Raw genomic sequence first — 14,335 nt, 5'->3', positions numbered from 1 at the left:
TGGTGCCTCAGGAACTGTTAACAGGGTATCTCGCTGTGTATACTTGAACCTCCATGGGATGCAAAGATGAGCAGCGCAGACTTAGTAGCTGGTTGTGACTCAAATATTTTTTTATTCAAAGGCTTAACACCATTTAGCTCAATGTCTAATCAAAGCTATATCCTTGAAAAATATGTTGTTATGTACATGTAGAGAAGTATGGCAGTTGGAGTTAAGAACAACTCACAATTCAAGAAAAAGTTCCTAGTTCTTTGTGGGATAGAGAAGAAAGCAAAATAATAATATAAATCTTACTCTGAACTGCACTCTAATATAAATACTGTGGAGCTCTATGGTCAAAGTTATCCTAGGGAGACATTTTGGGTGCCCTATGAAGACTTTGTAAAGCCTACAGTTTACTATGTGCTACTGCCACCAGTTAGTGCAGTTGAAGTCCAACATACACTGCAACAATGCATCAAACTGGCTACGTAGGATAAGGATTACCAAACTCCTTCAGAACTTTATGGACGCCTTCTCCAGTCCTGAAGTTTTAACCTTCTATTCACTGACTTAAGATGTGTTTGTCTTTGGTAGTAGTTTTCTTAAGTCTCCTATTCCCTTTGGCACTGCTCCATGTGGACCACACGTAATCCTGAAAATAAATTAAATACCTTTCCGGTAAATACCTGTGGTAGCATTCACACCTAACGTTCCTCTACTCTGTTGTATATTTGGGCTATATGGGTAGCTAGAAAAAAAACCAACATGATATTCAACACAAAAACCCACAATCTGCATGTTTATGAAAAAGTAAAGCAGTCACTATTTGTTCAAAACATGAGCAAACCTTTACTCAGAATAGTGATGCAGGAAATGCACAATTAAATTCTCCAAACCAATATACATGTACACTTTAGAAAATCTATGTGACTAGTGCATGTGGTACCTGCGTGTGATCACCCAACACTATTGACATTTGCGTATCTTAGTAGCATTTCACAGGATAGCATACATTGGATATCTGACCATAGACTTACTTATGGTACACCTATAATGCATCTATGAGAAATGCAGTCTTTGGGGACAAGCAAAATTCCTAAGCTCGGAAGTGACAGTACTCTTTTGGTGTTTTTAATTTAGATCATAGCTTCAAGCAATGGTCTTTTAAACAATATATGTACATTTGCAGTAATGTATATAGCAAACATCCTATCTTCAGTCAGCTGTCACTCTGCATCCCTCTCCAATTCTTGCAGGTGGTGACTGAGAGGGGGTTAGCTTCCAGGCAATGCAGACCCTCTGAACATCCAAACCTCAGAGAAGAGCCTGCATCTCTCAATTTCTCTCCTCTGAGCCCATACAGTAAGAGCTCTGGGCAAGGCTGACTTCCCAGCTGTCATGGCTCCTGTGTCAGCCAGTCAATTCTTTCCTGGCTCTCTTGAACTCACAATAGTCCCTATTCACAAAGGTACATTTATACATGTAGATGTACTCACATGTAAATTTCTTTGTGCACCTAAGTTAAGTCTACCGTTTTTCGCTATTCACCATTTCCGAAAGTAGGTTTACACCCAGTATAGGCTTGCATTCCTCCACCCTCTAAACTGAGACAGGGTGGAGACAAAATTTACAAGTGTAAAGTTACTATTAGTAACTTTTCTCACATGTGCGGAACTTTTAATAATTATTAACCTAGAAGTAATAAAATAAAATAATTAACTCATCAAATTAAATATGTATTAAACTAATATTTATAATACATTAATTTATTTATACATATTTTAATCAAATTAAAAATAAACACCACCTGACACATTTCAATATTTGATTACTACAAAATTTAATTGAAAGTTATGTATTTCTGAATTAGTTAAAAATATTTTTAACTGTGATTTAATCTCCTCATTTGTTTTTGCTTACACTCAAAACGGGCATGCCCACAGCTTTTTTGTAGTTGTAGCGTGGAAACTGTCCCACCTCTCATTAAGTGACTCAGCATTATCTCAATCTCTCCTTAGAAACTACCTTAAACAAATCATAGTTCTTTAAAATCGAAAGCATTGGAAGTAAGCTAAAATCACTTAATCTCCCTGTGCCTAACAAAAATGAATGTGTCCTTGTGTAATGTAGCTGGTGCTCATGTAAAGCACTCTGATACCTGATACCTTCGGGTCAAGTTCGTGCTATAAAACTCTGGAAAAAAACTTGACAGTTAAAGAGGCATTGGCTGTGTTGCACATGCTTTGGAGGTTTATTGTAAACGTTGTGAGGCCCACCCCGAAGCTGTGAACTATGTTGTCTCAGTTGGTGTGGAAGTGCTCTGAGGTAAAGTGCTTGAGATGAGATGTTACTATCAATGCATTATTAGCCACGCAGCAAAGTGCAGAGAAACCCTGCAGTGTGGAGAATGCCATTTTACAGCATTGGATGCTTTCTTTTTGTGGTACAATCCTGAAAGACATGCTTTTCTTTTGTAAGGAGAACAAAGGAAACAATGCATTGAATCAGTACAACAACACCTCTAAGTAGGTTACTTTGACTACAGGTTCATGTAACAGTCTCAGAAACATAGGTTTCTTTCCTTTTGGGTTTGGACATTAGCTTATTAGCTTGAGTGTCCAGTGCTTATTTGTGTAGAGGGGTGTGAGGTTTGTTTTCTTTCCCTGAGACTTGAATGCTTGAATGATGTTAACCCCTTAAGTGCTGCTGACGGCCAATGGTCGTCAGCAGCGCTACCTCCCCAGTGCTGCGCACGACCATTGAACGTCCATTCAGCACTAGTTCTAATGGACAGCGCAGCACTGGGGAGAAATGTTTACACGCAGCTAAGGTGTTAACCAGTGCTTTATTTGTAAATAAATAAGTGCCAGGGCTCTCATCAGGAGGCCACTGCAGCTTGCACCACACATTGTCCCTCCATGCTGCCAGTGATAGTAACAACACAACTACTAACCGTCACACTCCTACAAGTATGACAATTGAGACTATTACAGACCCCAAAGATATAACATGCCTTTGGCAGCAGGTCACAGTCATTTTTAATGTCTATTGAATTAATAATTGATTGTTGTTGTGGTCATCTGAGACAGCACCTTGGCAGACTGTCACAAGCTCCGGTGTTGACAATTAAGTGCTGGTGCAGAGCACGGGAAGCTACCGGCTTAAATTAAGCACTGATAACAAATAAGCAAGACAAAATGGCAAACTTATCTTTAAAATTGACAGACCTCTTTGCAGAATCAGCCATAAAGTGTTTGGATACTTTTGAGGATCTACCCGTAGCTCTGTTACTTTGCTTTGACTGCATTAGGATAAAGGTGATCTCAGGATGCAAAGTACACTGGGAATGGAAGAGTCACTATGTACCCTACTCACCCTCAAATCTAATGGACTCCATGTGCAGAAGGTATGCTACGAGCCAGGCATGGCACAATACCAGGGCACCGGTTTTTGGGGGGAGGGTATTTTTCACTTTTCCATGTAGTAATCCGACAGGCGATATCCTGATATCCGGGATTTCGATACAACTATTTAGCAGGATGGAATGTTTCGTGAGTTTAGGGGGTTCCGTTTCGTGAAGTTTTGCATTGGTTGATAGTACGCTTTATGTGGAAGGTTTTGATTAGTATTGGTTTTTCTTTGCTGTTTCTTGTTGAGTTTTTGTCATGAGAGTTGTGTATACAGAGACGCGTTGCAAGTGATCTTCAAGTGGTTTGAGGTATGAGCAGAATGTGTCAGCTTGCAGGTTTCTTATGTGTTGATTGAGAGCTGTATTTAACTGTACAGTGCTATTTTGTATGTGCATTTAGGTATGCCAATCTGAGGAAAAATAATTTCCCCTGGTTGGGAGTAGCACACTCAACAAATTTAGAACCTCTGGTAACATGGGACAAGATGAAGCAGTGTTTTGTAACTGACAGCATCTCAGTTAGTTTCACTGTATCGTGTTATAATCTCCATTACAGACATCTTAGGCGTAGGGCCTGTTTATACTTACCTTGACTATATAGTGATAGTCAATATCACAGATATCCAGTCCACCTTATTACAAGTGTATTATGTGCCGTGGTACCGGTAACAAGACAGACAGGATAGCCATCACATTGGTGATGCAGTATTCCATCTGCCATACTCTAAATCAGGCTCTTAGACACTTGAAACTCTGCTATAGTTTAGTGCCTCTGATTAAGATACCTTTGAATGTTGGTCATTGAAGCATCGATCTTACCCCTCTTCAGGAAGGTCAATTAAATGTTCTACACGACTTGTGCTACAATTGTATGTTACAATATTTTAGTTGAAATTCAAACTTACAAAAATATGACATACACAATATTGATATCACTATATAGTAAAGTTAAATATAAACTGAGGCAAGCCTAGGTTTACTATTCTTAACTCTACAACTGCTTACGTTGATGATAGAGTGGTGGTTAACAATGTACTTAAGAAATATGTGTAGGTTGATATTTTGACCATGATATAGTGACCACTAGGTGTGGTACTGAATTATGTAAAGGGTCATGATGCATCTCTACATTACAGGTTTAAGACATTGGAAAATTGCTATTTTTATTGTTGGTCAGTTCCAAGTTAAAAGTGATGTCCAGTGGTTTTGTATACACATAGAAGTACACATAAGGGAAAGCATACCTGCTTCCTAAGCGGTCTTCTGTTTTCTTGGCCAATAGCAGTTTGCAGATATCTGTGGCATCTGCGTTGAAGTTTTTATGCTTGAACTGTACCTCGGTTTCTAAGGTTCTTCTCTTTACTTCATCTTTGTCAACCTTTTCTTTGAAGTCTTTAAATGGAGTCCGGCCAGCGACCATCTCGTATATGCTGCATCCCAATGCGAACCAGTCCACAGGGTAGGAGTAGTTCTCCTCTTTCAGAATTTCAGGAGCCATATAACCATTTGTTCCTGCCTATAATTACATTTGCAAGCATGTAAGAACAATTAGAATACATGTGACATCATTTTATATAAAATTATATCAATGTATCAGAATATCTAAAAGCTTAACAAAATATATGTCCATATATTTTTATTTATGTGGCTGATTTTACTTCACAACAAACAGTGGCATCACAGGAAATCTGTATAGCACAGGTACACAATGCTATGTTGAAGATCTGTCATTATTCCTGTGATAATACAATCAATGAAGTTTCACAGAGAACTTGCAAAGATATTATACCCACCTGCTAATTTTATTATATATTACTACCAGTGAGCAAAAAGCTACAGTCTTCCAGGACTGACATGACCTATAAAGTCCAGTTGACTGCACCAACTAACACCCGTGACATATCTAGTCAAAGTTAAGTGTGCATAAAGTTGCTAGTTGGCAGGTACTGACGTACTTCAACTTGTATGGCTGATAACAGCAGATTGCGGGTGATACCTCTTCAATGGTTAGGGTCTGCAGGACGGGTGCCCGGGCATCATGATGGCATGATGGAGATACTGTGACCAGCGGGAAAAAACCTTTAGATCATGGATTTTACTCCGCAATACTATCACAACGAGGTAATTACAACGACCGCGTTGTAACCACGCAGTGCCATTACTACAAAAGTCATCACATCGACTTGCAGTAGATGGCTCTTTAACATAAGGAATAGTATAGTTTACTATTCCAACACCTTCCCTACTATTACGAAGGCTGGATTTGGAATAGTAAATTATACATTTCTAATTTTACAGCGCCATCTACTGCAAGTCAATGTAATGACTTTTGTAGTAATGGCATTGCGTGGTTAAAACGTGGTTGTTGTAATGACTGCGTTATGATTGTATTGCGGAGTAAAATCTGCGTTGTAAAGGTATATATTCGTGACCATCGTAGATGCACTCTGGGTAGTTTGGTTTTCTTCTCTAAAAGGATCCACTAGGGATCTAAGGCCAGGGATCTTGGACGAACAATGTAGGTAACAGGTCCTCTCTCCAAGGGCAGGTGTGAGTAGCAGTGTCCAACAAACACACTTAACACACTTTGCTAGCTGCAGCCAGTATTCATAGAGGCTGAATTAGAAGTTGTTTAGAACAGGAAATAACACCTGTTTGGCTGCTTTTGAGTTAATGGAAGCTCAGGATGGATAGTGGGAAGGGACCAGACAGAGGCAGACTGACAGTTGACTTGTGGAGAGAAAAATAAAAGTGTTGTTGCATGTCTTACATGTCAGAGAAGACCCATGCTGCTCTCCTAGTTGAAACAATGGAAGCCTTAAATCTCATTTCACCACATTGTCTTTTTTTACTTTAAAATGTCATTCACTATAAATTGGAAATGGTCTAGAAGAAAATTCAAACGGGCAAGATAATTCCTCATTATGGAAAATAGAAAGAGCAATGGTCTCTGTGATCTAATGAAAAGTATTTGGCTCATCTGGAAGGTTGAAGGCAGAAAGGCAACATGGAGAAATCCAATTCATTCTTTTGATGTCAGGGCAGCAGTCTATCAAGCTCTTCATCTCTTACCCTTATCAGGGTGCCAGACTGGCTTTAAATTGAGCCATTACCCAAATAGGGTTCACCCCACTGGTGCTCAACCATCTGTTGGAGCCTTTGCTGCCTGAGAAAGGGACAGAGCACATGACCCTGCTTGAAAGTTTGGCCGCCTTTGGCCTGGCAGGAGTTGGGGAAATCTGGTCCTTTTAAAGATTGTGGAGTTTCTGCTTAGGCTCCTAACCTTGACTGCTCTTCCAATTCTTTCCTCACTTATGAGGTGCATCTGTGCAGCAGTTACCAGTATCCCAGAGTTTACAAAGGTACGTCGCTACTGATCATTTCACCAACTTCTATTCTTGCCCATTTGCCATAATGTGATGCATTTTACAACATCTCTGCCTTGCGCATGTTGCCATGTGGGTTACTGGGCCCTCATTCTTCTGGTGCATTCAGACCGCCCCAGCTGACCGTCTGGCTAGGTTGGTGCTGTGGAGCTGCCTATATGTTTTAGTCCCACTTCCCCAAACTAGGCTAGCTCTAAAACAGGCCATTCTGCTAAATCACTGCCTCTAGCATAATATTAACAATAAACATTTTCATGAGTCCTGCAGAGTACGATATACCAGCCATCCAGCTGCACATTTTTTTTGAATACCTATCCCTCTCACCTCTCCCACCATTCCACCACTAGGACCTGGGCCCCTTTGCAAGAAAAGAGCATACCCCTCTGGTCACTCACACACAGAAACATTCCACATGTAGGATCCCGCCAAATACAACATTTTACCAACCAAGTTCTGTCCCATGGTGCAGCATGCTACTTCTCCGAAAAGGCACTTCGGTGCCTCAAAACGAGCTTAAACCGCTACATGAATGCTACAGTACAATATAATATATAGATTTCATTCAACCGGTGACCTAGTCACACTGCATTTAGAAAATGACAAATCTATACCACTCTGCTAAGTTTCACACACCATTGCCCTTTGTTTAGTCACCAGCCTCTTCTGAAAACACAACCTGAACCTAAACATTCCAACTGCTGTTAGGGGTCATTAATAGATGTACCTCGAAGACAACAGATTCATAAATGTTTCACTTTCATAAAAAGATTGTCTTTTTTAGCAGAACAAAACATGTTTACTAAAATCCTGCCTTTTGATTTCATTATTAATTATTCCAGTATTTCATTTACTGTTTTCAATAAACACTTCACTGTTTGAAAATAAGTGTCTTGTCATGCCAACTGTACTAAACTAAATATTTAAGGTAATGTGCAATACAACCCCAAAAAGCCCCATTAATGATAAATCTGGGAATGCACCAAAATCCATGGATGGTTGGGTGGGAACATCACTGCAGCACAGTAACGCAAGGCAGCGATTTGCGCTGCCTTGCGTTACTTTAGATTTATCATGCCATGCAAAGTGGCTTTGCGTGACTTCGTAAATCTCATTTAGATTTTACGTTACCCTTGCGCCCCCTTGTTTGGCGCAAGGGTGATGCAAAACCTTACTAAATATGGGCCCCAGTTTATCGCTTATGCGTTGTCACTTTGCCTGATATCAGCAGTGGAAATGGGTGAAGTCATTCCCATTCTTTTCTTCTACCCAGTATGCCTCCGCTTATTCTGTTCTGCACTTTCATTGTACCTGTTTTACTTATACTTTGGGGCATATTTACAAGGGGATATCGCAAACAGAACGTCACGTTTAGCGACGTTCTGGTGGCGTTATGCCCTTCTCTATATTTACAAATCTGCAATATGCCACTTATTGTGGCTTAACGCCACCTTGTAGATAAGTCCCCTTTTACACGCATCACTTAGCAAGAAAGGGGCATACAATGGGTGTTGCTGTGGGCCTTCCTCCGCAACACCCATTGCTTTTGACGCTGTCCCAGATTTACAAGGAGGTGTAAATCTGAAGCAGCACCAAAACTAACGCTTGCAAGAGCAGGTGTTAGAATGGTGAAATGAGGAGAAATACTCTTATTTCTCCTCGTTTTTGCTTTTAAGGTCTCGGCCTGCGTAGGCTGTGCTTGCGCAGTCTCGCTGGGCGAGAAATTATGTCTTCTAGTAGGTAGGTAAACGAGCCAGCTCTTCTCCATTGGCTGGCTTCCTAAACGGCAGCCAGCCATTGGAGAAGAGTTCTGTCTGTCCCTTTAAGCCCCGTCCGTTTCGGATTGAGGGGCGTGTTTTTTGCTGTCCTTTTTCTCCGTGACGTCTTCAGTCTCCTAACAAAAAACACGCCCCCCAGTCTGAAAAGGACGGGGCTTGCTGCCTCTCGAGGACACAAACTTTGTGTTGGCAATGCTTTAAGCCCCATCCTTTTCAGACTGGTGGGCATGTTTTATGTTGTTGACATTTTTTGAAAAACACTCTCCCCAGTTTGAAAAGATTCAGAAAAGGGGGTGGTGATGAACAGAGTGTCTGAATTGAGCAGACCACTCTTACCCAGTCCAAAGATCAGGGCTTGATCCATCACCGTTATTTATCTCACTGCCCCATCCCAGCTCAGAACCTGGCTATATGCAAATCAGTCTGTCCCTGGCCCAGTGCATCATGGGAACAGGGCAGACTAAACTACCAAGCCAATTCTTCACCAGAAAGGAAACAAGCTACCGGGGACCGGTTTCTGGCATTTCAGCCGTCTTCGGCCCGGCTTGCTTGAATCCTGATGGAGCAGTGAGAAAGGGACTCATGTCTGAGTATACCCTGCCACACCTATAGTGGCCAAAATCGATTCAGAAAAGGGGGTGGTGATGAACAGAGTGTCTGAATTGAGCACACCACTCTTACCCAGTCCAAAGATCAGGGCTTGATCCATCACCGTTATTTATCTCACTGCCCCATCCCAGCTCAGAACCTGGCTATATGCAAATCAGTCTGTCCCTGGCCCAGTGCAGAGACTGCGCTGGAATGCGAATTATATTGGGTGCAGCAGAAATGCAGTCTAAATAATCCTCTTCTGCTTAGTATTTGGAGGCATCCCCCCCTTTCCCCTTTGTGTATATATATGGTGTCTTTATGATTGTTTTTTCAATGTTTTCATTTGTTGGTATTTGTATTATGTATATGTATTTGTATTGATGGTGTTGAATGTACTGAATAACAGTACTTCTTCGGCATGGCCTCGTCCATCTGGTGAGTTATCTTTCTCACCTGGTTCCTGGCAGCTGGCATGAAGTGGGGCCACAAAGCCATTGGAGCCAACTCGCAGTACTTCCACTGGCTGCTTGGGCCGTGCCCGCCGTCAAGACCATTACCATCTTGGCCGTGGGACAAGTGGACGGTGATGTGCTGAGCGGCGTCTGCTTTGTGGGCATTAACAGCGTGGACGCTCTGCGTTGCTTCGTGCTCGCCCCACTTTTTGTCTACCTCTTCATTGGCACCTCCTTCCTGCTGGCTGGCTTTGTGTCACTTTTCCGCATTTTCACCAGCATGAAGCACGATGGCACAAAGACCGAGAAGCTGGAGAAGTTAATGGTGCACATTGGCATCTTCAGCGTGCTCTACACCGTGCCTGCCACCATCGTCATAGCCTGCTACTTCTACGAGCAGGCCTACCGGGAGCAGTGGCAGCACGCCTGGGTCGCTCAGAGCTGCAAGAGCTACGCCATCCCCTGGCCGCCAGCTTGCCACGGCCACCGGCACATGAGCCCGGACTTCACGCTCTTCATGATCAAGTGGAAGCGGCCCACGGTAAGCCAGGCTCTGACGGCGCTTCAGGGAGGGAGGGGCGGAGGCTACCTGTGGGCAGCTAAGGAAGGTGATGTGAGAGTGTGTACGAGGAAGGCGGCGGGTGGGGGCTTGGAAAGTGAGGGGCAGAGACTCGGCGAGTGTCCCGAAGTGACTAAGGGGCTCAAACTGTTAGGAGGCAGTGGATGCATGAGTCAGTGGGTGGATAGAGTACAGTGGTGGATGTATGTATCATTGGGTTAATGGAGTTGAGTGATGGTTTGTGTATGGAGTCAGTGGATGCATGAGTTGTTGGGTGGATGGAGTACAGTGGTGGATGTATTTGTCAGTGGGCGAATGGAGATGAGTGGTGGATGGGGTCAGTGGGTGAATGTAGATGAGTGGTGGTTGGGTGGATGGAGTCAGTAGGTGGATCAAGTTGAGTGGTGGTTGGTTGAATAGAGTTGGTGGATTCATGAATTGATGTTTGGACGTATGTGTCAGTGGGTGAATGGAGTTGAGTGGTGGTTGGGTGGATGCATGAGTCAGTGGATGCATGAGTCAGCGGGTGGATGGAGTCAGTGGATGTATGAGTTAGTGGGTGATTGCAGTTGAATGGTAGTTACATTGATGGAGTAAATGGAATGCACGAGTCAATGGGTGTCTGGAAGGAGTTTTATGGTTGGATTGAGCCAGTGGATGGTTGAATTGAGTTAGGTGTTGGATGGGTGGATTGCATGTTGGATGGATGATTCAGTAGGTGGGTATATGTCTGGATGGGTGAATGGATGGAAGATGTGTGGCTGTGTGTGTGTGTAGCTGTGTGTGTGTGTGTGTGTGGCTGTGTGTGTGTGTATGGCTGTGTGTGTGTGTGGCTGTGTGTGTGTGTGGCTGTGTGTGTGGCTGTGTGTGTGTGTGGCTCTGTGTGTGTGGCTCTGTGGGTGTGTGTGTGTGTGTGCCTCTGTTCCCTGGTTGTGATTGTTTTTCTTGCCTCTCTTCCCTGGTTGTGATCGTTTTTTCGTGCCTCTGTTCCCTGGTTGTGATCCTTTTCTTGCCTCTGCCCCATGGTTGTGCTCGCTTTTCTTGCCTCTGTTCCCTCTGTGTGTGTGGCTCTCTGTGTGTGTGTCTCTCTCTCTCTGTGTTTATGTGTGGCTCTGTGTGTGTGTGTGTTGGGAGGGGCTCTGTGTCTGCTATAACTCTCTACTACTCTCTAAAGTTCACCTATTGCCATTGTATATGACAAAACCATTTATTTATGTTTAAAAAGAAAAAAAATGAAAAAAATGCCATTTGCAATGCAAATAGCTCCAACTTTAACAAAGACAAGACCATTGCATTGTAAATGCTTTTTCTATGCGTGCTGCAGAATAAACAGATCGCCGTTAGTGATTGTCCCTGCGCATTCCTGCATTATGAAATTGTTGGAGAGCACCACTGCCAAATTTGGCACAGCTCCGCACCCTGCCATTTTCTCACAAATATGCTCCTTTGTCTTGCTTATTCCATGTACCGGGGGGCAGATTTACAACTTCTGGCGCATCCCTGCAAATCACAGGGATGCGGCAAGAAAGATGTGTCACGCAAAACTACTGTGCGCCGCCATGGATGCGCCGCATTTACAATGCGGTGTGCCGTTTTGCACGGATAGGCAGATGCGTGACGTATCTGCCGGCGTAAGGTTGGGGCAGTGCGAGAGTCGTGTTGCATGCGCAACGCAACTCCAGCACTGTTCCAACCCAGCCTATCTCCAACATGCTGCGTCACGCCTTACACCTGCTTCAAGCAGGCGCAAGGTTTTGACGCAGCGGCGTTGAAAAAGTGACTGAGGGAAATCTTGTGAATTTCAATGCGTCACTTTTCCAAGGCTTTCCTCCGATGGAACGCCCACACTTCGACGGAACGCCCACACTGCGACAGAACCCCCACATGAAACCTTATGCAGGTTTCATGTGGCACAGTGCTTTAGAACGTGACGCATCTGCCTAGATGCTTCATGATGTAAATAAGTCGCAACGTTGCGTATGGTTTCTCCTGCCGCTGCGTCACAAAAGTGACGCAACAGCGCCGTAAAAGTGTTGTATGGGGCTTGTAAATCAGCCCCTGAATGTTTATGGTTTTTATGTTGGGCTCCATTGTACAACCCTCTTATCATATAGACATTTCCATTGAATCTGAGAGGTTGCTTATGAATTGATTTGAACCGTTGTAGATTTTGCATATATTTTTACTTATGCTATGTGCCTTTATTCCACTTATTTAACTCTGATGTTGTTGATGATGAGCCTTTTGTGCAGCACCCGTGGCCATGTTCATGGTTTAGAAAACTGCATAATTCCATTTAGGTTACCAGTCGCTAAAAATGTTGATGACTCATTTTTGGTGTACCTAATCATATTCATTCTTCAACAAAATGTCAGCATTTACAGAGGTCATCAGTGTTCTGTATTAGTGCTACAAACACTCTATTATATATTTATTCATGTCCCAGGGACCTGAAGTAAAATGGCACATTTACGTTCATGTGTATTTGGCACCTTAAGGCCACGCAATAGTGTGCTGCGTTTTTCATGTTATGCAGTACACTTTCGTTTCTCCCTATGCAGACTTTGCCATCTGCTGAATGTTATCTGTCAGGGTTCTAATTTCACAAGTTGTTTCCCCCATCACTCATTTCTCAGGCTTGCTGTCAGGGTAGGAAGCCGGGATTTGAAACACTCTTTGTACAGCCTAAAAATCAGACATTGTTACATGCTTTCATGTAATGGCTAGGTCACCGTGTGCGGTATCACCAATGTCATCTATATTTCACTTGACAGCACCTGTCACCAGCTCTGATGAAAACTCATTTACTCTTTGATACCAGTCATTCTTGCTGTCCTAGACTCAGACCACGCCCCTCCGCCTCCATTCTTCAAAGCCTTCAAGTTTGTGATGGTTTAAATAATCCTCTGGCATTGGTGATTCCTGATTGGAGCAATGGCCTTCATATTTTCGTCCACAGCTTTATCTTTTTACAGTATGATGTCCAGTGTTATCTTTCCGTAGAACAGCATGGACACATCTTCAACTTTGGTGGTTCCTTAACTCAACTACAGCTCACTCATGTGAAAGACCTTTCCCCCCTCTTGTTTGGTTTTAAAATAGTATATTTGGAGTATCTTCTTAACACTATGTGGGGTACCGTGGTACTCTGTCACATGACAGGGAACAGTAAGCCATCAAACACGCTTCTCATCCATCTGTCCCACCCGCTGTAAGCCATGGTCCCAACTGGACTCAATGGAACATGTGGCGCGCTGATTCGGATCCTGGCAACTCAACTAAAAGCCTATTCTTCTACGGGTCACCTCTCAAAGGTGGCAACCTCTGTCGGCATATAGTGGCTCTACCAGTGCGGTCTGAACCAAGAGCCTGGGACTCCTGCCGGGCTACCCACGAGAGGAGACCTCAGCATCGCCTTAAAGCAGGAACTACCCGTGGCTTTCTTCATGAAGGATTTGCTCCTTCAAAAACGTTTCTGACAGGACACTCATACCATCCCGACCTTCTTTTTCCTGCGTTTTATCATCCCTTCAACTCCCCTTTCTCCTCAGCCACAGATAATCCCTTCTAATCCGACTGAACCTTCTATAACCTGAGAAGAGCTGCCTGTGTGGATGGTTGCCTAATCAGTAATGTACTAACTACTGAAAGTTTAAAAACACTCACCCCCAAGCATACATGTCCTACAAATAAATATAAAACAAATCATAGGTCAGTAGGTGCTGTTGCTTCAGATAAACAACATATAAGCAGACTAACCAGGTGTTAGACACACACGGATGCATCTAACAAATGCCACGCTTCCATCTCCTTTGTTACAGAGCTGACTCCCTGTCAGTCTCTGGCTTGCAGCTCAGTGCCCCTTCAGTCTCCTGCAATTGTGCTTCCAGCGTTCCAGTCATGGGCACTGCGTTAATTTGAAAGGAACACACTGCGCCTGCAGATTACACCATATCTGATTGAACAACAAGACACGATAAATCAAATGGTGACCTCTCCGAAGATGTGCAACAACATATCCGATTTTTTTTTTCAGGATAAGATCCCAGAGCTGTTGCTCATCCTGGGACAGGGAGACACTAAGAATAATCCAAGTTTGATGAAAATCACCAACCAATATTGATCGTTGTTTGAACCAGCATCAGCTCAGTTGCTCAATGATCTCATTTGTGCAATCAGAT

General features: G+C 43.2%; 1 protein-coding gene across 1 annotated transcript in view; it reads right to left on the bottom strand.

Moving 5' to 3' along the window:
- GRK7 (G protein-coupled receptor kinase 7) overlaps positions 1-14,335 on the bottom strand; it is a 230,002-nt gene that overhangs the window by 87,784 nt on the left and 127,883 nt on the right. Inside the window, exon 3 of the mRNA XM_086944811.1 lies at positions 4,636-4,907. Coding sequence (XP_086800937.1) covers positions 4,636-4,907 — 272 coding nt within the window. The remainder of the gene's footprint in view (positions 1-4,635; positions 4,908-14,335) is intronic.

Source organism: Lissotriton vulgaris, chromosome 11 (genome assembly GCF_964263255.1).
Source record: "Lissotriton vulgaris chromosome 11, aLisVul1.2, whole genome shotgun sequence".
NCBI lineage: Eukaryota > Metazoa > Chordata > Amphibia > Caudata > Salamandridae > Lissotriton > Lissotriton vulgaris.
The sequence above is the reverse complement of the archived record's forward strand: the minus strand, read 5'-3'. Positions and strand labels throughout refer to the sequence as shown.